The following is a 26962-nucleotide window of genomic DNA, read 5'->3' on the forward strand; positions in this document are numbered from 1 at the left end:
TCATGCTTCAGTGATTCTTCTGCTCTTCTTTTGTTCCTATCTTTTGGAACATTCTTGTTTGGAGGCTTCTTTAGTCCTTCGTTTGTATTCCATCTCTTTTGGGAGTAGAATTTTTTCCCACATGGTTTTCTCTATTTCTCCGATTCATAGAGATTTGGTTGTAATTGGGTACCTCATTAGGCTTTATTGCTGGAACCCAAATTTGCCTTCATCATGCAGTTGCATTTTTTTGCTTCATGCATTTAGTTTTTTAGCTACTCCCTAAGTTCATCTTAAGGGGGGGTGTTAGAGTTATCATATATTAGCTAATAATTATTTATTTAATTATTAGTCTATTATCCTCTACGCTTAAGCTAAACTTAGGCATTTAATAATATTGTAGGTATTTAATAATTATTCTAATTATTAAATACACTTTATCCCTTTAGGGCTTCTTTAAGTTTGTACACCTTTAGGGTTGCTATTCTCCTTTTATGAGGTTTGTATTGTACTTTTTCATCACTGATTCCCTCTCTGAATGATACTGTTTTTCTTTGGAGCCATTATTGCCTTTTGCCTCCATTCTTATCTTGTGATAGGTATTTTGCTTGCAGGTGTTCTTGGGATATCTAAAGTTGTATTTCTCAACTTCTTCAAGGATATATGGCTGATAAATTCAGGTGCATATTTTCACGTGACCTCGCATAGGGGTTGGTTCACAAAGTATGAAAAGTTGACAATGGGAAGGTGTCCTTGGGTGATGATTCTCATTAGAGGATCATTGGTTGTGGAAAATTCTTGATTTGATTCCCTGATGGATGGAGGGGATCAATGGTGTTTCAACATATCATGGTCTGGCATGCAACCTCTTATCTTTAAGTTGAATGATGTGGGTGTGCAATTTGCTTTCTCAAATGGAGGATACAAGATAATTAGAGGAGCCATGGTTTTGGAAAAGGGTGTTGGAATTGGCACTTTGTTCAAGTTGGATGCAGGAACAATTTAGTGCAATAGTTCTTTTTTTACTCCTAAGTCTTCATCCTCACCATTAGTTGCATTGCCTTTTGTTGGTTGTGCTTTCTAGGTACCTAAAGGTGCCAATGCTTTGGCAATGAAAATTCTTGTTGAGGAAATAATGTTGTGGCACAAAATACTTGGTCATATTGGTGAAAGGGGTCTAAGAAACCTAAAAAATAAAAACCTTGTTGAGGGGCTAGATGATTGTAATATTGAGTTTGATTTTTGTGAACATTGCATCTATGGAAAGCGAAACCGTTTTCAATTTTATTCTAATCCTTACAAATCTTCTAGGGTGTTCGACTTGATACATTATGATGTTTTTGGTTCTATAAATGTTCCATTGATTTCCAATTTTTTTCTTTTTAATCATTCATTGATGACTATTGTAGGACATGGGTTTATTTCGGCAAGAGCAAATATTAAGTCATTAGTTCGTTTAATGAGTTCAAAACTTTTGTTGAAAATCAAATAGGTAAACAAATTAAGTTTTTGCAGATTGATAATGGTGACGAGCTTTGTTTTTCCCTCACTTTGACTCTAATTTTAGCTGTGATTGCAAACTTGTGACTAAAAATGCCCATGATTTTTTGTTTGACTACAAACTCATAGACCCATGAAAATGCCTATAACCTCTATAAACCTTCACAACTTCAAATACTCAATTGGTCTTATGTCTTGCACCTTTTGACCCCCTCTCTTCCTAACCTTGGAATTCATCACAATTGATGTTGTAACTGACTGGGATTCCTCAACAAGATCTAGCTTTGATGTCAATGTTGGTAAAAATCATAGTTTGAAAACTCAGACTTAGAGAATACTCAACAAGCCAAAAACAATTGACTCAAAGAGTACTCAACACAAAATCACAAAACTTGACAACTTTAAAAACACTTAAATTTAAAAAAAAAAAAGAAAAAGAAAAAATAAAAATAAATTATTAGAGTAATTAGGATAAACACCTAATTACTTATCTAAATAGTTCCTTATTACTTTATTCATTTAAGCTAAACTTAAGAGTGCTTTTATCTTTTATTAGATTGAGCTAGATTGAGCTCATGTTGTCTCATTGATTATGATGTGGACACTCGTCAAGCTCTCTTTTAATCTTCCTCTAGGGTTTCTTTATTCTTTCTATAAGGATTCATTGTAGAAATTATAATCATAATATTTTGTGCATCAATGCAATTCTCAAGCTATTGAACAAATCTATCTTGCTGCATCTCCATTTATGACAAGTATTTTGCTTGCAGGTGATTCACAGACTTGTGGGGTTGAACAAATAACTCCAACATGGTATTAGAGTTCCAGATTTGTTAAGTTTTTGTTCAAATTTCAAGAAATCCAAATTTGAGAAATCTTTTGGTGCACTTTTGGTTCAATTTGGCCTCACCATTGTGTTTAGAATGGTCAAAACCATAAAGATTGGATGTCAATTTGTCAAACTATGAGAAGTTGAAAAAAGGCAAAAAGATTTTAGTAGTACTCTTGCATAGGGATTTGTGTCATCTTGCTACAAAATTCTTGGTTCACATGCATAGGTACAACAATTTTTTGTTTCTGGGTTTTTCAAAATTTCCTCAAAATAAAAAAATGTGGGTTTTTCTCTTATTTTTTCCAAAAAATCCAAAAAAAGAGCACAATTTAGCTTAAAAATAAAAAAATATTTCTCTAGTTTTCCTTCATTTTTTCCAAAAAATTTGCTTTTCCAAAAAAATCCACTTTGTTTAAAAAAAAAAAAAATTGTCAAAATTGCAAAGTGGTGTTTTTGGTTTAAAAAAAGCATTTAAAATTAGAAGGGTTTTTTCAAAAAAATCATAAAAAGATCCTTGCAAAGGGCATGTGTTGCCCACTTGGTATGGCTATACCCTCTTCTATGTGCCTTCATGCAGACATACACTCTTCACATGCACACTCTTCTTTGAGCACCCACTGCATAGGAGAATATTCCCTTTTACATGTAGCATATGCTTCTTGATTTTAGGCACTTACTTTTGGGAGGAATATTCTAGTGTGCAACAAGCATATTTTGTGCAAGATACAACATATTCCAATGCCTTAATGACTTTCCAGAGGCCCAAAATATTTGAGGAATATTCTCGGTGATTACATCAACATGTCTACTAGTGGCCCCTAGTCCCCTTCTTGCCTAACGGGGGATTTTTTTGTTTGGCCATAACTTTTGCATATGATGTCGATATTGGGAAAACAAGATACCATCAAAATTCTTGTTTCGAGTACTTTCCAGTGGTGGAGGTTCCATCATCATATTCAACTCTAGATTTTTTATTCAATCAATGTAAAATCATCAATTTCTGCTTTTAAGCTCATAGCTTTTCACTATTATCTCAAATTTTCACAATTTTACGACATTTGAAAAGTGATTCAAAGCTCTTTAGATCTATTCATGCATTTTTTCCAAAATCTTCCCTAGGTGCATTTTATTCAATTTTTTTGTATTTTCACTTTTTAGTCAATTATTTGGACATTTTGGCACCTAGAAAAGAGCTATTTGTGGCAAAGGAATTTATTTGATCTAATTTACATGCCTTGGGGTTTTTGGAGTCTGATTATTTCATTTTAGGAGGCATCATTGATATTTCAGTTCATCCTTCTATTATCATCTTGGCAAAGGGTAATTATGAGTCTTGGTGAAAGGGCATCCCGACACATCTCAAGTGGCTTGATTTTTCGCATTATCTAAATGGACTCATCCATCAACTAGCGACATAGAGGGGTAAGTATACTTGGAGGATCATCATTGACCATGTTGTAGGAGCTATTTTGTCTAGTGTTGATCTTGACATTACATGCTTTATTTGACATTGATTGTCCCCAAATGCTTTGGACTCGCCTTTGGGAGATCTATGGAGACCCTCATATTTCTCCATTTCTAGAGGATCTTGCAACAAATTGTCTTATTCCCCTTGCACATATGATTTGTATACGCTATGATCATGGTACTCTTGAGATGCTTGAGTTAATTATAGGTCTTGCATGTTTCGATGGATTAGAGACTTGTTTCTCAGTTCTCACTCTTCACATGAGACACCATCTGCATCTACATCTTATGTCGTTCCTAATTAGATTCAGTGTAGCAAGACATTCATCTTCCAAACATAGCTACTTGGGACTCGTCTCTTGTAGACATATCATCCTTATTTGTGGAGTCTCATATTGCAAATTTGAAGAATTATCTTGAAGACACTCATCTTCTTATTGTTGACAACCACATCAATGTTGCCAGTTGATGTTCATCACTCATGGAGCTTGTTCTATATCATTGCAATCCTAGATTGTCACCTTCAACATTGATTGGACATGTACTTGATTGGTTTGTGGCATCATCATCCTTCATTGACATAGTAGCATTTTAGTAGTTTCCAAAAGCACACACTATTTGGATTTGGATTCCTACTTCCAATTTATACGAGTAGCTTCTCAAATCACCAATGGATTTCTTTCTTTCTAGGGGAAGAAATATTGTTTGCAGACAATGGATTTTGATGTCTTTAGACTTTCATCATTGGCACAAGAGCTACTTATTTATGGGGGGGATTTCTATCCTCATTTTCTCTTTTATGGGAGGAACGTTCATTGTACTTGTATGAGAGGTAGTCCTTGGGGGGGGGTCACATCATGTCCTTTCCTTCTTTCACTAGGATTTATTGTATTCTCTCTATTGGAGAGGAGCATTATCCCATAGGGTTTTTCTCCATTTCTTCTATTGTGAGAGATTACATTGCTTTGTACATGACTACCTAATTAGGCCTTGTTTCCAAGACCCATTCATGCTCGCATTATTAGTTTTTAGCTACTCCCAATGTTGTACTTAAGGGGCATATAGAGTAATTAAAATAATCACCTAATTAATTATCTAATTAGGTCCTTAATACTTTATTCACTTAAGCTAAAGTTAAGAGTGTTTTTTATCTTTTATTATATTGAACTATGTTTAGCTCATGTTGTCTCATTGATTATGATGTGGACACTTGTCAAGCTCTCTTTTAATCTTGCTCTAGGGTTTCTTTATCCTTTCTACAAGAATTCATTGTATCCATTATATCATAATCTTTTGTGAATCAATATAATTCTCAAGTTCTTGAGCAAATCTATCTTGATCTCCATTTGTGACATCTTTTGGTTGTAGGTGGTTCATGGGCTTGTGGGGTTGAACAAATAATTCCAACATAAATTTTATGCAAAATACAACCACAAAATTTATCAAATTTGTCTGGTAGGGGTTTGTTGGCAAGCACCTAGTAGGGTAGAGGGGTAGCACACCTTGCAAGGTTTAGGGACAATGCCCCTAGTGCATTCCTTGTAATGATACATAGCAAGGTTGAAGGCTAGAGCCCCCACCACCAAGCCCAAAGACCTTCATGCACCACACCATTTTCATAAATTTTTTAAAGGCATAAAATATGCTTATAAAGCCAAAAGAACAAGGTTTTTGGAGTATGTAACCTAAATTTTTTCCCATAATTTTGGCATGTTGCTGACACAAGTCAAATGAAAAAATTGTCAAGTTTTTTTTGAGTCTCAATGAGTACTCACCCGAAACATGGAGTTTTTCCAAATACTTGGCACAAAAAAACTCAGCAAGTAAATCTTGTGAGTACTCGTAAAGCAAGACAGCTCAAGTATTCAACAACTTGCCAATTTTGTGAACTATAATAAAAATCAAAGAAATGAGATCGAAACAAAGTGGCATGCATCTCTTTGAAACAATGCCACATTATATGTATTTAAGAAACGTCTTATTACAACCAACACATTAAGGAGCTAAAACCACCTAACAACCTTTATAATGACCTATAACTAACCACCTAAGTAATAACATACACTATATTAAATCATTACTCTAATATTCTAATAAGAATTACACAATTTTCTTGCATAGGCTGCTGTACTCAAAGTCCGCACTCATGTAATCTGCATTTGTGTTGAAAAGTCTTGTAGGTTCCAATCTCTACTTTTGGAAATCAAACAGCAGATCTTGGAAATCATGGACATGTTCAAATCTAATCATTTTGGTTGGAATGATATAATGCAGAGGTCTACAAAACAACTTAATTCTTTTTAGTCTTTCATGAGTGCACTCATCTATTAACTAAAGGAAAAAATCTGATGCACTAAGAAATCACTTTCACCCTATGTTTGTAATGTAGACCACATATATTATTATAGTACTATACTATCTTGGATTGAAAAATAATAGGCCATTGCCATAAACAAATATTAAAAATTATAAAATCACTCATACAACTTATCCTGTAATATAAAACATAAGAAATCAAAATAGAATAGTTTTTGCATGGAGAATTCATCCCAAAATGGACAACATGCCAGCAGAAAGTACTTGGCCCAAACTCAAAAAAACATAGAATAGAGAGATCATTTGTAAGAGGAGTAACTCTATCTTGCAGTCACAAGCAAGGCCAGCACAAAATTAAACCTTCTCAGAATTGAAGATTCAGTAGTCATGCACCACACGTAAGGTCATAACAATCCAAATGTAATCACCATCATTTATTAGTAGACTAGCAAGGATCATTAACATAAGAATTAAAAAATCAGAACAAAAATAGTTTGAATCCTTTAACATAATTTAAAAGAGACAAAACCAATGCTTCAAAAAATATAATTCATATACAGATTTTAGCAACTTTATAAGGTAATCCGTTTCCTTCACATGTTTTTTAGTAGTTTATGTTATCTAGATTGGACTTAGCAAGCCCATATTGGGTTTGGTTTTGACATGACAAAAAGCCGTGCAGAAATTTGATAAAGCTTTGTAAATTAAATCTAGTAAATTTTCCCTCTTACTAAACTCACTGATGTCGCAAGTTGTATCATGAGTCTTATCTCCAAGCCCTAGTCATAGGTAGATTAGACTCCGATCATATCTTATGAAAAATTGAGGTACCATAAGATTACATGCAAGTGCAACATGTTCACAAAACTAGCCCACCCAACTACTGGCCCCTCTCCCCTAAGTGACCTTTGAGCTCAATTGACATGACTTTTTGGCAAAATTGATCTAATGAAATATACCATTGTATGCAATGACATGACTATCTTACAAAATATATCCCAGCTGAAAAGAAAAGTGGGATTAAAAATAAATAAAATAGGTGTAAAGGTTCTGTATCAAAGGGGCAAGATCTGAAGACAAATAGTAATACATTTTTTTTGGCTTTTCACAATTTCATTTATCTCTCAACTGTATGGTTCACAGAGAATCAATTCTATCTATTTTAATCTTAAACTATCTACTCGATAATCATATTTAATGAGAATGTTGTAAAATAATCTAAATTATAATTATGTCTAATGAGAATGCAGGATACATTTCATTCAATAAAACAAATCAAGCAGTTTCTTTAAAGGCAGTCTAGCAGCAGAGAGAACATATTTCATAAGCTTCTCTGGTTGTTTAATGTAACTGATCGTTAGTCTATGCAATCTCCCCGATGTTTACCTTAGACTTCCAAATGATGTCTTTTAATGCAGATGAAAGTTTCTCGTAGAACTGCACGGAAAGAATGAAGTCATTACATAGCTTCTGGGAAACAAGAAAAACCATAGAACTGGATAAACATAACTACTAGAAAATGACTAGAATACATCCTGAAATGCAACATTTGGTAGACATATTTCACAAGTATGTCTCAACCTCAGAAAATTCCAGGGTATCACCTCCAGCCTTATGGACCTCAACCATGCAAAGTGATGGAGCAACTTCAAATAACTAAAACACAACAAAAAAAATATTATAGTGCACGAAGACAAAATGCTTCACTATGCAATAATAGCATAGTTAATGACAATTAAAGAGAACTCTAAGAGCTTACAATGTGCATTAGTTTTATGCTTACAAAGCACATTCTTGATCATATAGATGAGTTGTATTAGTACCTCTATCACTACAGACAATCTACCCTTTCTTCCAATGTTGGCACCTTGCAGCTTCACCTGAAAGCAAGTTATAAGTCATCCAGAAAGGAAGAGAAATTCATGCTAATGTGAGATGGAAGTTTGTGAATAATTGCTTATGAAACATGGATCAATGCAGATGGACTCAAAACTACATAGTTGAATCTCAAAATAGTAGTATATAATGATGCAACAAATGCCAATTGCATAAAAAAGTTTAACCTACAAGAAAATCAAAATAAGATGGCACACCAGATTCTCATATAGGTAATCACCTTAAAGCAATTTCAGAAGAAGAGCAGGTACCAATATAAGTAATTACACTTGTAACAAAATAAATCCTTATTAAGGCATAAAGTAATATAATCAGGAGATACTCATTACCTTAAAATTCCTTTTTTTAACATTGAATCCAAGAGTTCCAGCAGCTTCATCAATTTTTGTTATTATCTCTTTGGCAGGGTGTTTGGATGTGAATCTTGTTTGTTGATTAACCAAACCCTAATAAAAGCATATAGTATAAAACCACATTTGTTAAAATCATGAATAATAATAAAAGGGAAATAAGCTATAACAAATTAAAGCATGCACAATGTTGAAACCCTAGAACTATGTCAATGAAACATCTGTCTCCACCAAAAAACATCTTTGTTTTACAATATTTATAGCTTAGTATGAACTAAAATAGAAGTTTCCTCCCATGTTTGGCATAGATCATATTTCTTGCTGAAAACTCTAAGTTGCATAGTATATTTTATTCAAAGTGAACCTTCAGCCTGTATTTGGTGCAGATATACTAATTAATGTCAGCCATTCCACTCAATAATGTTAAAGTCTGGAGAGTAACAGCATTAATTATAATTATAAATGATAAAGAAATCATAATGTATGTATGATGTGGTCAAATGCTGAAGAATATACATGAAGGAAGACCTCTAACACAGAATAAAAACAAAACATACAAGTTTGCCTTGGATTCAGTTAAGATTATCTGGATGTTTCTAATCTCTATAGGCTTATCGCATTACTAGTTTTAGGTTTTTTTTCCTAGACAATTTTTTGCAAAATTTTTACATGTTTTAACCAGGTTAATGACCTCTTAAAAAAAAGCAAAGAGCACAATTATAAGAGGCTGACTTGAATATGAATGGCACATTTTTGGATGTTTGGAATGTCCCATTTCTGTCACCAAAATAATATCACATACAAGTTCATATGAAGTTGGTTTCCTTTAAAATGGCATGTCTACAATTATGAAGATGATATACATGGGTCATCTTTGACCACCTTGAACCAGAAGAATAAGTTTGCAGTTGCTCTATTGGGCTTCATTTCAAGGGTAGGCACTATTTAGGAAATTAGGAGTTTCTTTTAACCTACTGATAGAATTAAGTTTCTATTGTAAGTTAAGAATTAAAGACATTAGAAACTTAGATCTAATTCATCAAAAAAATTAAAAATAGAAATGTGAACTGAACAAGGGGCAACAGTAAAATATATATTGCATTAGATCTGCACAATTAAACTTGAATCTCTCAATAAGAACATTTTAAGGAGACAACAAGGGTGTACCATACCATGCACATTCACTCTATGGTATGACTAAAGAAGAGTGTATTGGAGACAGGGAAAAGTGAAGAATCAGCATAGAAGAATCATAATGACAGTGACCAAGAGGGCTTCCTATACCCCAGTACTAGCAATAGCACTGGTAGGATCCATGCTCAAGCAATAGGTTGTATTTAAAGACCCTATAGGTACGAGTACAACCCATGATTGACTTGTCTTTTTGTGTAGCAGATGATACCGATTTGTCTTTTAAATACAGCCTATTGGCTGACATGGCATTGAATTGTGTTGATGCCAGTCATAGTACGGTGTCATTTACTACAAAGATTTTAAAATTTGAGAAATTGAACTGTAAGACCTAGAAATATGGATTTCTTTTTAAACATATGTTTACTGGCTAATTCTATTTGATTGAATTTCACAGAATCAACAGTATAATGAATACAAAAATTACAAATAACTCATAACAACAGTTACACAAAGATTTCTCGATATATTCATTCATTAACTTTTACAGAATCGATTCGAGGATTTGACATACATGCAGTCCTCCATTCTCATTTACAATAGGAGTATATAAAGTGATCGGCGGTTGCTGAGAACTACCAACCATCAACAACTTCCAACTGTTTACATCTGAGAACTGACTAAACTGACTACAATTAAACTAATAGAATTATTTGCTAACTACATCACCCCCCCAAAAAGAAAGTTGTCTACATGACTAAAAATGAAAGGCTGAGCAGAAAGAACTGAACATTTATTTAGGAGGTGGTGGAGAGGGCATCCCTGGAGATGTATAAATTGAGGACAAAGTGGACTGCTGAAAGATGCTTTGGTGCAGCCTATAGAATTCCTTTATTCAAAGCTTCAGATGATATGGGCTGCTAAGAATTCTCGTTCCTGTGTAGTCTTCAATAGGTGAACAGCCTCAGCAACTGGTGCTTGGTCCTTTCATTTTCCAATTTTAACTTGAGAAGCTCTTTATCCTTGTCCACAAGCTGGGTATCCTTCTCGGTCAATTCCTTTTCCTTTGTTACCACTTTAGCCTTCTCAATGTTGGTGAGATGTGATTGTTGAGCTAATTGGTCTTGAAATTTTTGGGTGAGCTCATCTACTTCAGCATATAGCTACTGTGAAGTTCATACAAATTCTTCTACATGCAACAAACTTGACTATAGGAAACCAAATTGTGTTTTAGTAGAAAGAATACTTCCCAAAATATGGATTCTCTGCAATAGAGAGTTGCTCACACCTTGCCATCTCTCCCCCCAAATGAAGGTGCTATCTTGTTAGGTTGCCATTCTATTTTCATTTTAGGAGTCTAGTTTGTTGGCCATCCTTTGGAAAAGAAGATTCTGTTGAACTCTTCTTGACATCCTTCATGAACTTCAAGATGCGTCTAGCCTCTTGCAAGACCAGAGGGGAATGAATGTTATCCAATCGCTTGGCAATATCCGCCCACATCTTGTATAACCATAGCCATTGGGGCCAGACCTTGTACATATTGTTCAAGGGTACCCAAAGGGCCCTCTAGATCGGGCTTTGTAATCTGGATAGTAATTTTTTGAAGACTATTGGAATTGTTTTCTTGAGTTGATGAATTTGCAAGTTAGTCAATGGGTTTCTCTTGTATCTTTGAAGGCTACTGTTGTACCAAAGAAGGATTACCTTTCCTACAATGGCTCAATGTTATATGCGGTTTCTTGGGTAGGGCACAACAAGATACTCTCACTAGTAGGTTGGAACACTGCAATTTCGTTTGTTTCCCCTAGAGGGCTGAATGGAGGATATTCCTTTGCCTCAATGGGAGCCCCTAATAACTTTAGTTATCCATCTATTTGCTAAAGGCATTAGCTAGCAAGTCAATTGGAAGTGATGCAATAGGAATGTCATTGACTATGGAAATGGTCTCCACAATAGAATGCCTTCGGCTAAGGGAATATCCACGAGTGTGGTGCCTAATGTAGATGTTGACAAGTCAATCAACTCATACTCATCCTCATTACTATCTGCGAGAATTTGCCAAGATCTAGAGGCAATGGAAAACACAAATAAGAGAGAACAAAATAGATGATAGGAATAAACTGTATTCTATCAAGATGAAATACTGATCAACTGGATCATCAATCAATCAATTACATACAGTGAATATGAGCCTGCTTATATAGGCAAGGCTATATGGATATGTGAGCACACAAACATGACATGTGGCTCAATGAGAAACAAAGGTAGGTAGGAAATAGGTATGGTAGGTAGGAGAAACAATATAATATTCCACATTAGGTGGATCACCCACCGAATGTGGAATGTAACAACAAGACCACAAAAGGTGGAAATTCTCCTACACACACTATCCCAATGTGGCACAAACACCCAAGTGTCTCATACCCAAACTACTATGATATGCATGTACCTAAGTAAACTCAAGTAAAGTGTAATTATATCCAACATGAATAATTATTTACACAGACACCCCCCCATAAGTGCAACTTAGGGGAATGCAACTAAGCAATGCAAGATGGGTCCCGACTACAAGGCCGTGTTAGGTACCCATGTACAAATGCAAATGCACGCAAACCAATGCAATCTCTCATAAAGCAGGGAAAGAGAGAAAAACCACATGGGAAAAAACTCCCCCCCCAAAAGAGAGATGAAGAAGAGAGACCATGAAACCCCCCCTCAATGTAAAATCTCCTGCAAAGATGGTCCAATAATGATGACCAAAATACCTTCCCATTACGAAGAAAGAGAGTCAATGCTACACCAATAATATCAAAGTGTAACAAAACCAGGTACCAATGTCGATGACGATGAATCACATGCTGCAACAAAATGAAGATCAGGCATGGAGACAACCTGCTTTGAGCATCATCTGGATACTCGTAAATAGCATAAATACCGGTACAATCAAAGTCTCACGGGAGCCATGCACAAATGTGTACAATCTAAGTCTCAACTGGAGCCATGCACCAAGTCTCACAAGATATTCCTAATCTACGTGTACAAGAGGATTACATCAAATATGTCATCAAAGACAAGATTCAAAGAGGTGTGGCACTTTATGATAATGCGAGTACAACATTGCTCATGCAAGAGCATACAACATGATATAGTGAAAATCTGGAAACATGAAGATGATGCCACCAAAGAAGCCCTATAGAATACTGCAAATGAAGATGCCTCCAATTGGGATGTTGCCAAGCATAATATAGGAGCAATAGCCCCCCCCTGGCTACCGGTTGGAAGCGCTGTAAGACAGGTATGGTAGACAAGAAAAATTTTGTTCCCAATTTGACTTATTCCATGATATTTTTGTTTTTAAAAACTAAATTAAAAGTTTAATAAAAACAATTTATTAAAATGCCCCAAAAAAAACTTTATTAAAAAATAATAAAGAAAAAATTAAAAAAGGCATGTCATTTTTATTTTGTTTTGAAATTTTGATATTAAAAAACTTTAATAAAAATTTATTAAAGAAAAAACTTAATTAAAAGTTTTATTTTTATTATTAAAAAAAATTTAAAAATTTGAAGTATAAAAAAAACTTTGTTAAAATTTTAATTAACTAAAAAATGTTTTTAAAAAAAATTTGGCCCTGCGTGGCAGGGTACAGTCCCTGCGAGACCACCGCAGGTGGCCTATGGTGAGCGCAGAGCCTGTGGGCCATACAATGTACTTGAGTGTTTTTCTCAAGGATGTTGTGCAATGCAAAAGTGTGATGGCCACTATACAATGTGAATACAAGAGGACAATGTCATATGATGTAGAATGCCTAAGAGGAATTGTTGTATTGTGTAAGTAGAACTTCTCACAAGTCGTACGACGTGTGATTGCTGCAATGCAAAGGAGAATTGTGGTCACCTAATGATGCAACCAAGGAATGAGCTGCCTGTGAGAACCCATCGTACGATGCAAGCAAAAAGTCTTATTAAGGATTGTAAAGTGAGAAAATGATGCCCTACACTACAAAAATGATGATGCCACCATACTATTTGATACTTTTTTTGTATGATGAAGAACTGTCGTCTTAAATCATTATATGGCAGGAAGAAACACTGCCTTAAGTTGTCGTACGGTAGGAAGACGATGTCATACAATGGGATGAGGCTACCATACAATATAACAAGAAGGCCATTGTACTTTAAAAATGAAACCTTCACTTGTTGAATGTAATTTTTTTATATCACATTTTTTCTTTTTCCAATCTAATTTATCTTTACCTTCTAATGTCCTTTTTTGGCCTTTTAACTTAACTAGTTTTGGATTTATCTCCATTTCATGTCTTAGCATACAAGAACCGTACATTCATTTATAGCATTCGTTTATGCAACAACTTCCAAAGTATTCCAATTCAAAAACTCTGCTAACCATACCTTTTTTCATATTCTAGCAAAAATTAATCACCCTTTCTCCTCTTTGTTGGCACCATGTGACTTTGTCACCTTGTATGATTACACTAGCTACAAGATCATGCATAGTCCACCAAAGTCCCATTAGGCATGGTTGTACTATTGGCAGAGGCCTTGATTGATGCTTCTTTGCATATTTTCTTACAGCATCATCATAACCTGATTGCTCCATAATCATTTAATGTTCAACTATCATTAGAAGTCGTAGACTCAGGCATTATTCATCTTCCGAATCCAATTTTCTTCCACTAGTTGATGATTGTGTCTCTTTCTTGTCATCATCATGGTCTTGACATGCCTTATCTGTATCAAGTTCATAATTGATGTTTCTCATCCTTTCTCTAGAGTATGGAGCATATAGTCTGCATTTGATGTATTGCCTTATCCATCTAGCTAGTGGCCCAGACAAGTTGTTTGTTTAATGCGGTTGTGTTCGAGCTATAGCAACTCTATCAAGCTTCATGATGACAAGTTTTTCCTCCAATATTACTTCATTCTTGTTAATTGTTTTGATCTTGCTAGTCATCCAAACCAAAATATTGATTGCAAAGGGGGCCTCTTTTCTTTCTCTATACGACTTCAACTTAGATTGGTTGATGCTATCCTTCATCAAGGTACCTACCAAGTTTTCTAGTTTTATGGCTCCATTTTTTGATGGTTCTCTTATTTTAAATGGTCCCAACCACCTTACCTTGAACTTACCCAGTTTTATTTTGTTACGATCATTGTTCTTTAAAACTAATTGGCTGGGTTGGAAATTCATTCTCCGTAGGTGCTTATCATGCCAATACTTTTGTCAATTGCTTTCATTGCCCATTGTGCTAGCCCTCTTCTTTCATCAAGCTTGTTTAATTGAAAAAGTATTTGTTTTAGACTTTCAATATCCCCTAGGCGATTCTCCACTACAATTCTCAAACTTGGCACCACATACACGGAAGGAACAACTGCTTCTTGGACGTACATCAATTTAAAAGGCGTGTACCCTGTAGTTACTTTATATGTCATTCTCCTCCCAATTTGTTCCTTCAATACCACAAGATTTGTGGATGACAGAAATGGGTATATTGTTGCTTTTGCCTACCCATTTGCTCTTGGATAGTATGGGCTTGAGAGGATGTGAAGTATTCGAAACTCTATTGTCACCAAGCGAATGAAATTGTTCACAAAGTGACCTCCTCTATAACTAGTGATTTGAATAGGAATATCATACTTGGTGACAATTTGTTCATAGATAATTTTCGCCGTAGTTTTAGTTGCGTTGTCTGTAAGTGCTCTAGCTTTTGCCCATTTGGTTAAGTACTCGATAGCCCCATATCTTCACATATGTAATTGGCTAACCTTGAGTGGGCTGTAATGTCCCACTTTTGCTAGTTTTCAAAATAATTAATTAATTAACTTAATTGTTACTTTTGTCTTAAATTATGTTAAGGCAATTAATAATTAATTAATTATTTAATATTTTTATTATTGTCACATAATGTTGCAAATATTAAATTATTATAATTTAATATTTTGGAGCAGTTACCAAATAATTTATTATAAAAAGGTGGTGGAAGTGAAGAATGAGATGGGAAATTATTTATTAAGTTTGGAGAACTTGGACATAGGTTCAGACTCCAAGGATGGAAACCCTTGAGAGTCTTGGGAAGCGGAGAAAAAACCATTCCTAGTTGGAGGCGCCAACCAGGTGCTTCATAGTGAGTTTACAAGGAGCCAATTACAAAATAAAGGTATTTACAAAGATATTTCATGATTTTTCCACTCACTGGCTATTTCCAAATAAATATGAGGGTTGAAATATAAATATTAGTTCAAATAAATGCATTGGTGCAAGAAAATAAATAATATAATTTCTTCATAAGGAAATAGTCTTCTTTCTTTGAGTTGGTGGATTGTTCTTCGGAACAAGATCTTATTTATTATTGGTGGGGGCCATTCAGATTATTTACCCATTTGGGTCAGTTTGTTATTTGTTTTGTTGTGGATTATTTCCAAGGTGGTTTAAATATGTTAGAAGTTGTTATTCCTTCAAAATTATTTATTGGCATCATGGACAATTGTATTTGTGCTCATTGTGTGATGGAAGCCGGATTATATTCTCTGTGAACTAAAGATTCTATTCGTGATTTTTTATTGCTTTGGAAGTGAACGCTTAGTTCATGTCTTCGAAAGTATTGCTTATCGTGGCTTAATTATTTGGTCATAATTTTTATTTTTTGATGATTATCGTGGCTTAGCATCTCCAAGCCATAACGTGAATTAATTGAAAGCACAACAATATCAATTGCACAATATTATTCACATAAGATCTAACAATTATACAACACAATAAGAACACATGATTTATGTGGAAACCCTTACAGGAGAAAAGCACAACAATATTGCTTATATAAAACTCCCAAAAATTCATACGCACCAACCTATTCAAGGCACCAATTCCCACTGATAAGCACCAACTTAGTGAGAGAAACCAATCTATCCTTTAGAAAGCACTAACTTCCAAAATAAAGTTCCACCTTTTGAATGTTGCTTCTTCAATAGATAATGGACATTATGCTTTCCTTCATATATTCACTCTATGATTCATCTCTTCTCATTAAAAATAATATAAATATACTTGTATGCTCACACACACTCGCATATTCTTTCCTTATATTCTCCTTATCTTTTCACAAATATATCCATTATAGATCTCTCATATGTGTCTTATAAATCTGCTCAAATCTGATTCAACACATGCTTGCATATTCTTTCCATACTTGACCTCTTGAGTGTTCTTTCTAATCACTTCATTGTTCCATTCAAATCATGCAAACTCCTCTTTCAAATCTGCATATTGAATGATCTTCTATATCTTCTTCATGCATAAATCTGCTGATGTGTATTTGATATATCTTTTTCTCCACTTGTCTTCTTCTCCACATTTCACTATCACCTTTTGGATATCTATATGAAAAGACACGACCTTCTTATTCTCAAGCACTGCCTTTTAAAATTTATCATTGCCATTTTAATTATGAATCGATGCCTTTGTATTTAGTTAATTGCTGCATTTAAACTTTTTAGTTATCCTCAAATCCATAAACATAAGTGCTGCCTTATGAGGTGTATTAATTGCTGCTTCTAATCACTCCCTAGTCCCTACTAATAGGGATCGCTGCCTTTTGACAAATACAATAATCTTTAAATGCTTCCTTATGCCCATTCATCGCTGTCTTCTTCATATTAGAAACCTGCCCCTTAAAATACATTTAATTGTTTCCCTTCCAATATACTAATTTCTGCATCTTTAACATCAAGCGTTTCCCCCTCTATTTATGTATGTGTCGTCATCATAAGCACCAAAGGAAGCAGGACAGCTTTAAGTTGGTCAGCCAGCAATATGATATGTTTTAAATCATATTCACAATGTGATCAGCCAACATAGGATATAGGATATAAAAATTTATTTTGCTTTTCATAAAACAAATGTCGACCAGCATTCACCAAGGATGTAATGTAAGTTTGAAACCTATCTTATCACACATATATTGTTGGACACGTGTTGACATTGATGTCAAAGTTGTAATGACAAAAGAGTGTCAAAGAAGTGTCAGCAAGTTGTGGTCATTTATGTCAAAGTATCCGGAAGAATGCAATCACTTGTCATTTTTGGCGGCAATATTGTACATGGAAATAAAACTAGTTAATTAAGTTGTAATTGTGTTGGTTAGTTGGCAACCGAGGGGTGGCAGTTGCGGTGCGACGGTTGGCGCTCGCACCCCCTCGGCATTTTTATATACTTCCGAATGTAACTTGTGTGGGAACGATTATGAATGGAATAACATCTCTTATATTGCATCTGATATCTATGGCATTATTATTCTGCATTACGTGCTTTATCTGTGTACTTTAAGTTATTCACCCGAGAGGGCAAACATTTGGTGCCGTTGCCTAGACGTACTCGGGAACGGAAAACGCGGATGGCGCATGGACATGATGTGCCTACCCATCAGTGAGATTAACCCAGAGGCCGACGACGCGCAAACGGAACAATCGTCGTGGGACGCAAAGCGTGATGGCAAAAGGCGAAGGGGAAATTGAACCCTGTAATAATCCTGACACAATGTTGAGATAAATTGTGGCCGAAAGGAAAATAATAAAAGTTTTTTTTGTGTACATGGCGTGTGCTTGCTATGTATGGAAGTGATTTATGCCCAATGTATTAAATAAAGATAGAAATAAAAAATGCAGAAACGGACGAGTGGGAGGCCGCGTAGAGGGCCTTGATTCTGGAGCAGCAAGTAGAACGTAGACGGAGGCTGAGGCAACTTGCCGAAGGACAACCTGCCGAAGGGTGGCCCGAGGGGAACCAAGGAGGTGTCACGGAGGGTGCAGAAGCCGACGGAAATTTCTACGCGTTGCCAGAACACCGTAGGGTGCGAAGCCACGAAGAGTTTCTGGAGGAAACAAGGTTAAGGAGAGATCTAGTCGAAGAGACCCGGGATCGGTTCAGAAACTTATCCCTTACACCACAAAGTGAGGATCATCGAAGGGAGTCAGGAGTGGGTGCGGGTCACAACGAAGGGGAGGATAACCGTACGGTAGGTGCCACACTCGGCAGGCAAAACACCGTACCTCCAGTCACCCACGCAAGACACACCACCGGTGCCGGAGGGACCGGAGGGAGCAGCGCAGGGGCACAAACACAGCCACAACCACCTCCAGGAAGACGACCCCCAGCGATGGCGAGTAAACAAAAACTGCCGAAGTTCAATGGCGATGGGAAGGAAGATCTCGTCCGCCATTGTCAAACGTGCGAAACCATATGGTCAGCGAACGGTGTTACCGACCAAGACGAATGGGTAACACAGTTCCCAACAACTTTAAGAGGAGTGGCCATAGACTGGTACTCAGACATGGATAAGGCCAAAGTCGGCACATGGCCCGACCTGAAGGAGGAGTTTGGGATAGAGTTCCGCCTCCTGAGAGATGACAACGAAATAGTCGCCGAGATCTATGGAACGAAGCAGAACAAGAATGAGACTGTCCGAGCCTATAGTCGACGGCTGAAGGAACTATTGGGAAAAATGGAGAGTCAACCAGCAGATGGGTTGAAAAAGCGATAGTTCGTGGAGGGACTAAAGCATTCCCTCCGAAAGAAGATGAAAATCATTCCACCTACATCGTATGAAGACGCATAGAATAGAGCGATGGATCTCGAGAGCGAGACCAAGTCATCGAAGAAAAAGAAGAAGAAGGATAGCTCGTCCGAGGAGGATGACTTGTCACAGGAAAGCAGCAGCGACAGCGAGGCTGGCAAACGGGTGCAAGCGCTCCAGAAAGACATGGAGCGAATGAGGAGGGAATTCAAAACAATGAGAAGCACCGGTCGAACCGAAGGGGACATATGGTGCACTGAGTGCAAAGATGAGGGGCAAACAAAGGGTACTTGCCCGAAGAAGGCATTCTGCGAGATTTGCCAAGTGATGGGACACACCACCAAGGAGTGCCCATACAACATGAAAACCCGGAATATGCAAATGAACTAGGTGCTGTTCATAGAGCAGGCCACAACGTCCGCACCAGCGGGTACGGGCCAACAAGCGAACAACAATGCAACCTTGGGAGGCTACCGAGATAACCGATGGGGAGGACGAAACAACAATAACAACAATAACAACAATAACAACACAAGGAGCCGGATCCAATACGACTCCAAAGGTCGACCGATGGTACAATGCAGAGCGTGCAGCCAGTGGGGGCACTTCGCCTGAGACTACCCGAAGGGAGAGGCCACACAATATTTGTGCAAATGGTGCGGACTGGGAGACCATGAAGACGCCACCTGCCCGAAGTCAGACGTCAACTTGCTCAATGTCGAGGAAACCAAAGAAGAGGAAGTGTTGGCCGTAACTCGTGCCCAAGCCAAACACGCAATGTGCCCAGACCTGGAGATGGAGAAGCTAAGGGCACGGGAAGCACAGGAAGAAATCGAGAAAGAGATACGAGAAAGGGTGAAGGCGAAGGGTATGGTGAGTACTTCCAGCCGACCGGAGGCGGAGGATGCTATACTAAATCAAATTTTAAAATTAAAACAAGAGGTGCCTGTGAAGGTACACGATCTCCTCCAGACGATGCCTCAATTACGAACGGCGTTGTTGAATAGTCTCTCCCAACCACGCACCAATACCAACCACTGTACAGATGTTCCTGGGGGGTCTGCAATAGACCCCATGCTGCTGGCAGTTAACACTGGAAGGAACCCGACCATTGTGGAGATGGGTATCCTTGGCACCATTCTAACCGATACCATTGTCGATGGTGGATCAGGAGTGAATGTTCTTCCAGAAGAAACCTGGCGAAAGCTAGGGAAGCTGACGCTGTGGCCATCTACATTCAATCTGCTGGGAGTAGATCAGCATGGAATCAAACCCATCGGGACATTGATGGGCCAGCAAGTTACCATTGGGACGCAACCCTTCATACTGGACTTCGTGGTAATCCCACTAAAGAAAAAAGGGTATGATGCGATCTTAGGGAGAGGGTGGCTGGTGGCAGCCAAGGCCACCCACAACTGGAAGAAGAACACTCTGTCTACGGAGAATGGAGGAAGGAAGTTTATCATAGACCTCGGGACACAGTTAGTTAGTGAGGAACTGGCATCATCTTTGGAATCGGAGGGTGAAGGAGAAGGCAACCTGAGGAACGAAGGACGAGGCTGCAGGGAGCCCAACAACGAAGGGATTCTCAAACTAGGAGAGTGCTCCGAGGATGAGACAGGGTCATTGAACGGGCTCTTCCATTGGCAGATGGAGGATTATGAAATGTTCCAGGGCTACAGGCTCGAAGTAGAGGAACCAGAGCAAGTAACAGAGGAGGTGTACCTGCCAAAATACATAGAATATTGGAAGGGAGACGCCCCCAAACCTCGGTGACGTAGATAATCCGAAGATCAATTGTGTCGGCAACGATTGGAACCCTGTGTGGAAGGTCGCAGCTTTCAAAATCTTTATTATTCTTCTTCTTCTTATGTATGGGAAGGAGACCGTGGTCCCTGTAGAATTTGTGGTTCCAGGTCTTCGGATGGCCATTGTAAATAAACTTGCCACCAACGGATCCAAATTGAAACCCTACCACGCGAAGCGCGAAGGGGACCTGAGAGGCTGGAGGGGGACCCGAGAGGATGGAAGGGGACTTGAGAGGCCAGGCAAGGGACTTGAGAGGCACGGGACCAATGCGGGAGACTCTTGGGCGAGGAAAACCGAAAAGGATGAAGGGCGATCCCAGAGACAGGGGACCCGAGCCGAAGACTCTCTAGACAACTAAATTAGGAAATTGAAAGAAAAGAAAAAAAATAAAATAAAATAATTTTTTACGGCCGTATGGCAATTGACCGTATGGCTTGAAAAAAAAAAGAAAAAAGAAGAAAGCCACGGTGGAACCACTGTACGGTAGCACCACTATGCGGTGGCAACACCGGCGGTGGGACCACCGTGAGGTGGCAACACCAACGGTGGGACCACCATACGGTGGAACCACCATGCGGTGGCAACACCAACGGTGGGACCACCGTACGGTAGAACCACCGTGGGATGGCAACACCGACGGTGGGACCACCGTACGGTGGACCACCGTGCGGTGGAAACCAGCGTGCGGTGGAAACCACCGTTGCCGCAAGGAATAAAGGCGCGGAGCGCGGAGACAAAAACGCAGCCCCCGCACAAACAAACACAACCGTACGGTGGAGGGGTGTTGACCGCACAGGAAGGTGGCCGTACGATTGGAGGTGCCAGTGCTGTTGTTGACCGTACGAGGAGGTTGTATGGCCAGGGTTCCATCGGGGACATTATAGGAAAAAAAAAAAAACGACGACCAGATTTAAAATCATTCGATCGTACGGACCTCGCTGGGGCGCTGCCCCAGACCCCCAGTTTATTTTTGAGCTACAATACACTTTTTGAGTTGGGCGAAGGGCATTAGAGAAGGCACGGTAAGTGTTGGGTTGTTTCGTACTGTGAGAAAGAAGCCTGCAGCTAAGCATTGGCGTGGAAGCCATAAGCCGTAGAGGGAGACGAATTTGGAGGTTGCGCACAAACAGAATTTGAGGGAAGGCATTGCAAGATCGCGAAGTCATACGACACCAGAGAGTTGTTCAATTCAGTTATCAGCCTTTGGGGAGTGTGATGGAGGATTTGAGGCGTCTCCTAGCCTTTGTGCCAGAGGGTTGTGGCCACCTCCAGGCAGGAATGGTACGCTTTGAGGAACTTGGAGTATGTCTCGGCTGGACGTTAGGTTGCCTTGGTGGATGCACAGAAGGCTCGGGAGGAGTTGACCACCAAGTTGGAGGCAATACTAGCGTGAGACTTAGCTCAGCGTACCCAGGAGTTGGATGCCGAGAGGGCAACGTCGGTGGCTATCAAGGACAAATTGGCTAGGGAGACAATGTCATTTGAGTAGCAGTTCGTGGAGGCTGAGACCGAAAAGCATGTTTTGCAGACAAGTTTGGTTTAGGCACAGGAGGATTGTGATGTCAAAGGAAGCACTAATGGTGAAATCCGCACTTGAGCATTGGATGGTAGCAGAAAAGGGTTTTCAGGCGAGGACATAGTAGGGGTATAAGTTCCGGACTCGACTGGCGTTAGCAGTTCTGTTTAATGTCATCTCTATTTTGTATTAAGTCGTCCGGAGACAACTTCTTTTCTTTTGGGGGGGATGATGTTGGTGGCAATATTCTACATGGAAATAAAACTAGTTAATTAAGTTGTAATTGTGTTGGTTAGTTGGCAACCGAGGGGTGGCAGTTGCGGTGCAACGGTTGGTGCTCACACCCCCTCGGCATCTTTATATACTTCCGAATGTAACTTGTGTGGGAACGATTATGAATGGAATAACATCTCTTATATTGCATCTGATATCTATGGCATTATTATTCTGCATTATGTGCTTTATCTGTGTACTTTAAGTTATTCACCCAAGAGGGCAAACGGTCATATCATATCAGACCTGTTTATGGTGCATTTTAGGTTGCGGTTGTACATGTGGCTAGCTATGAAAATGGTTTCAGTTAAGGAATATCTTTAGTATCATGTTGCATCCATTCATGTCAGTGGAAGTGATTCAAAATGTTTGTTGTAGGTTACCCAGGCAATGAGATTGTTTTGGTAACTTGTTGTGATCTGCATTCCTTCATGTTTGAGAGTTATATCATGTGATTTGAAAGGAGAATATGTCTAGGCATGATTCATCATAATCCAGAGTTTCAGGAGTTGATGTGTAGCGGTCGGCAAGATTGAAGTGACATGACATAAATGTCACTGTGCCAGTTAATTTAATAAGTTGCTATTCCGGCTTGATGCAGCAAAGAGTTGTGGTATGTGCCTGTGGATGACCATTGGGACTAGATGGGGCTACATTGGGAATCGTGTGGCATGTTCTTTCTTCTAGGGTAGCGTGTGGGCTATTGGACCTAGTTAATTACACGTTTGGACATGTTTGGTCAAGGTGTTTGTGTGGCAGACTCAGGGATATTATTTCTATGTTTTGGGCCAGCACATGAATGTAATTGTAAATGTAACTCATATATATAGATGTCTAGGATCTTTCCTAGGGTTGTAGTTGTTGTGTGAGTTACTGGAATGCTATGATTTAGGGCTCCAATGCGAAAATCAAAATGAGTGTAATGTGATTTGCATTTTGATCATGTGCTCCATTATCAAAATATCATATGTTGTGTAGGAGAGGCTTTGAAGGTTGATCAAATCAAATGCAAGCTGAATTATCAGTCTACAAGGTCCGCAAATCAGATCTTTGTATTCCGGTAAGATTGGTGTCTTACCTATTGAGTTGGTGCTCAAATCTCTATGTCGGGGATTGGTGTCTCCAGTGGGTTGGTGCCTACAAACACAATAGGGGATTAGTGTCTCCGGTAGTTTGGTGCCTACTTCATATTGTAAGTGATTTATTTCTTGTGAGGCTGGGTTTGGGCAATAGATCCAAGCAGCTATTCTCACTATGGTTTTTCCCATCTTGAGTTTCCACATATATTTGGTGTTTATTGTGTGGATCTGTGTTCTTTCATGTTGTTTGATTGCTGCATCATTAAGAAGATTGGATTAAGTTACTTTAAGTTTGATGATCTATGCTTGGAGAAGTAATGGTTGGTGATTAATACTTAATTGAGTTGAAAATTGGGATATATTGATTGACGCCACCTCCTCCCCCTGTAATGTCCCCTTTTTATTCTGACTTCTTACTTTATCAAATAATTGCAATTAGAATCCAGTACAAAGGTTACACAAGAAATCAATTGCCAGTTCTGATATATATATGAATGAGGGATGTGTTGATGTGTTTTTTATGCACATAACAATACAGAATAAATTACCAAAGTAATTTAACCTCTCTTGAACAAAATCACCTTAGATGCTAAGGATGAGATCAACTAATGTGATTCCAAGGTTTCTACATGTCAGGTCTTGACAAGTGGGTAAGTTCAGTGGTTGATGTGAATTGCTGTGTTTCACTTTGGGGACTTACGCAAATGCTTGGATTATCATGAATGATGCGGAATAGGTGTGCTGACAACTTAAGATTTATCAATAAGGCTCTGGATTTACTTCTTACTAAGAAAGGGGGAAAAAGAATAGGGTTCAGGAAATCTATTCTAATCCTAGGAATGTAGGAAATGGTGAATGGATTTAGTGGAATCAAACTAGGCAAGGTCTCACAATCAGGTATTGACACAAGCTTAGTGCAATCATCTAAGGTATACTTAATGATTTTCAGACTATTACCATCAAACAAAGACACCATCCAAGTTGATGCTTGTCAACGGACGCATAATAGTTGAAGTTATGCTCACTCAAACTCCAGTTGACCACACAAGGCGCACTTACCAGCAGAAAGAGGCTAGTGGTATGGATTAAGGATTCCACACAAATATACTCAACAAATCTTCCATTCAATCTAACATACATGAAAATAAATTCTAATCTAACTTGGAGGAATTGAGAACCATGAATGCAAATACAACATTTGAAGAGCAAAATCACCAACAATTGAACAATGATTAGGATTCAAATAGCTGTAGCATATACCAACAATTCTACAAAAACTCTCTCTTACAAATGAGAGACAAAGGGGCATATATAGAGTCTCTTACAAAATGGATGGCCCAGATTGATCCAAGATCAACGGTCGAGATCATGCCAACAAAACCCTAGAATTGCCCTAATTAGGGTTACATCAAAAATGGTGCCACCAACATATGGCCCAATGAAAAGATACCTAGTCATCATATAGGGAATCTTCTAGAAGATTCCTCCCTGCATCTCTCTCTCTCCTAGCATACTCCAAATCTAGCCAATACTGAATCTAACTCCTCCATGGAAATGCTAGGCAAGGTATCCTGTTGTAAATCAATCACATCCAATGAATCCGAGCAAGCATTCAAAGTGTTCTCCCATTCGGGCATGAGCTTCTGCGAATTATGAACATGAATCAACAAAGAGACCAAGTCATCTATCTGACTCTTCTGCAAAGAGTCCAACTGGCAAAAATACATAAATTTTATCTTGTCTCTTAATTCGGCTAAGTGTAAACCACTAGCATCACTAACATCAACACCCAATAATTCCTCAATCGAGGCAAGGATCTTCATCTGAATGTCCTGAATTAATCCTTCCATCTCCATACAACTCGATTGGGCGTTCTCATAAGCTGATTTCTTCAAAGCTAGTGCACAATACCAGCCATGGAAATTATAAATGTCTCCACTGTGCACAATGTTCTCGCTGACCAAGGTGGAATTAGGAACCTTCTTCAATGCCAGGAGGCGTGGAATAGTCATCTCTTGGAGAGGCCAGAATTCTTCCCAAACTCCCTCCAAATACTGGATTCTGAATACAAGCGTTGTTGTCTTATCATATGCTTGGACAAACTGAGTAAGGAAATCATCTGCCTGCTTCCTTGTGCTTTCAATCCACTTTTCCACCTCTGAGTGTGTACCTCTTGCTACCTCGCAGTGTGAATGTATTCCATGGTCAACTGCAATAGGGGAAATAAGGGTGGGATCTCCACGCCTTGTCCCTGCAATATACTCTCTGAGTCTAATATTTTCTTCTTTGTACCTTTCATTCTCCGCAATCGCTGTGTCTAACTTTGCATTGATTGCTTGGAGGTTGTCACCAATCTCCTGAAATTCCTGCTCTGCGGATGGACGACCAAGGGCAACTGAAGTGATCTGGAAATCCATGGGAGTAGTAGTGTCCACTGTCACGCCGGCTCTAGGAATAGCAATCTGCATTCCTGTCTCATCTCTAGCTATGTGCGACAAAATCTCCGCTCTCTTGGGCTCCTTCTTCTTAGCACTCCTAGCTAGGTAGTCATCAATATCCTCAATAGGCTGTACTTCTATCATTTGTTTACTTTTTTCCATACTCTTCCTCAACCATTCAAGAATAGCGGTCATCTCCATACCATCATCAAGACATATTTCTCGATCAAGGTCCTTCAGTGCCGAGATAACTTCATCATTATCATCAGGATTATTCCTGGTCCAATCATATACATCATTTCCCAAACTAACTTCCAAAAGGACAGTAGGGGATCCCGGCTGGTCATCATTCTCATCAGGAGGTGCAGATGTTGCTGTGGCATGAAATTCCTGAGTATTCTTTGGTAGTATCACTGTGTTGGAACACTGCTGAGTCTCCTTATTCTATTCTGTTACTTCAATCACTTCGATTGATGAGGCATTGGGAGGGGGTGAAGGAATGATAGTCTTCTATTTCTTCTTCACATCCTCAATCTTCTTCCCTCTAGCCTTGACTTCTCCAGGCATGTTCTTCCTTCTCTTGGGAGCTTGACTCTCTTCGTCTGCATGAATCCTGACATCACTGACAGTCCTCTGATCATCCTCGGAAGTAGACTCTTTCGTCTTCATCCTTTCATAAGTGAAGGGAACACCCATGTCAACTAATCTGTTCATCTGCATATCCACCCATGTGCGGGAGAAATTCAAGACTTCTCTCATCAATATATTCAGGTCAATCTCTTCTGACTCT

At 38.5% G+C, this 26962-nt stretch overlaps 1 protein-coding gene across 7 annotated transcripts in view; it reads right to left on the reverse strand.

The window, feature by feature from the left end:
- Nucleotides 1–7040: 7040 nt before the first annotated feature.
- LOC131046840 (CBL-interacting protein kinase 23) overlaps nucleotides 7041–26962 on the reverse strand; it is a 166695-nt gene continuing 146773 nt past the window's right edge. For 6 of the 7 annotated variants that reach the window (XM_057980629.2, XM_057980625.2, XM_057980628.2 and 3 more), the window contains 4 exons: nucleotides 8320–8436; nucleotides 7918–7974; nucleotides 7676–7750; nucleotides 7041–7531 (listed from right to left, as the gene is read on the reverse strand). In XM_057980629.2, coding sequence (XP_057836612.2) covers nucleotides 7457–7531; nucleotides 7676–7750; nucleotides 7918–7974; nucleotides 8320–8436 — 324 coding nt within the window. In that variant the 3' untranslated portion in view covers nucleotides 7041–7456. Of the gene's footprint in view, nucleotides 7532–7675; nucleotides 7751–7853; nucleotides 7975–8319; nucleotides 8437–26962 lie in introns of all 7 variants that reach the window. The other variant, XR_009106075.2, reaches the window with a different exon arrangement.

The sequence above is a fragment of the Cryptomeria japonica genome, chromosome 4 (genome assembly GCF_030272615.1).
Source record: "Cryptomeria japonica chromosome 4, Sugi_1.0, whole genome shotgun sequence".
In the NCBI taxonomy this organism is placed as follows: Eukaryota; Viridiplantae; Streptophyta; class Pinopsida; order Cupressales; family Cupressaceae; genus Cryptomeria; species Cryptomeria japonica.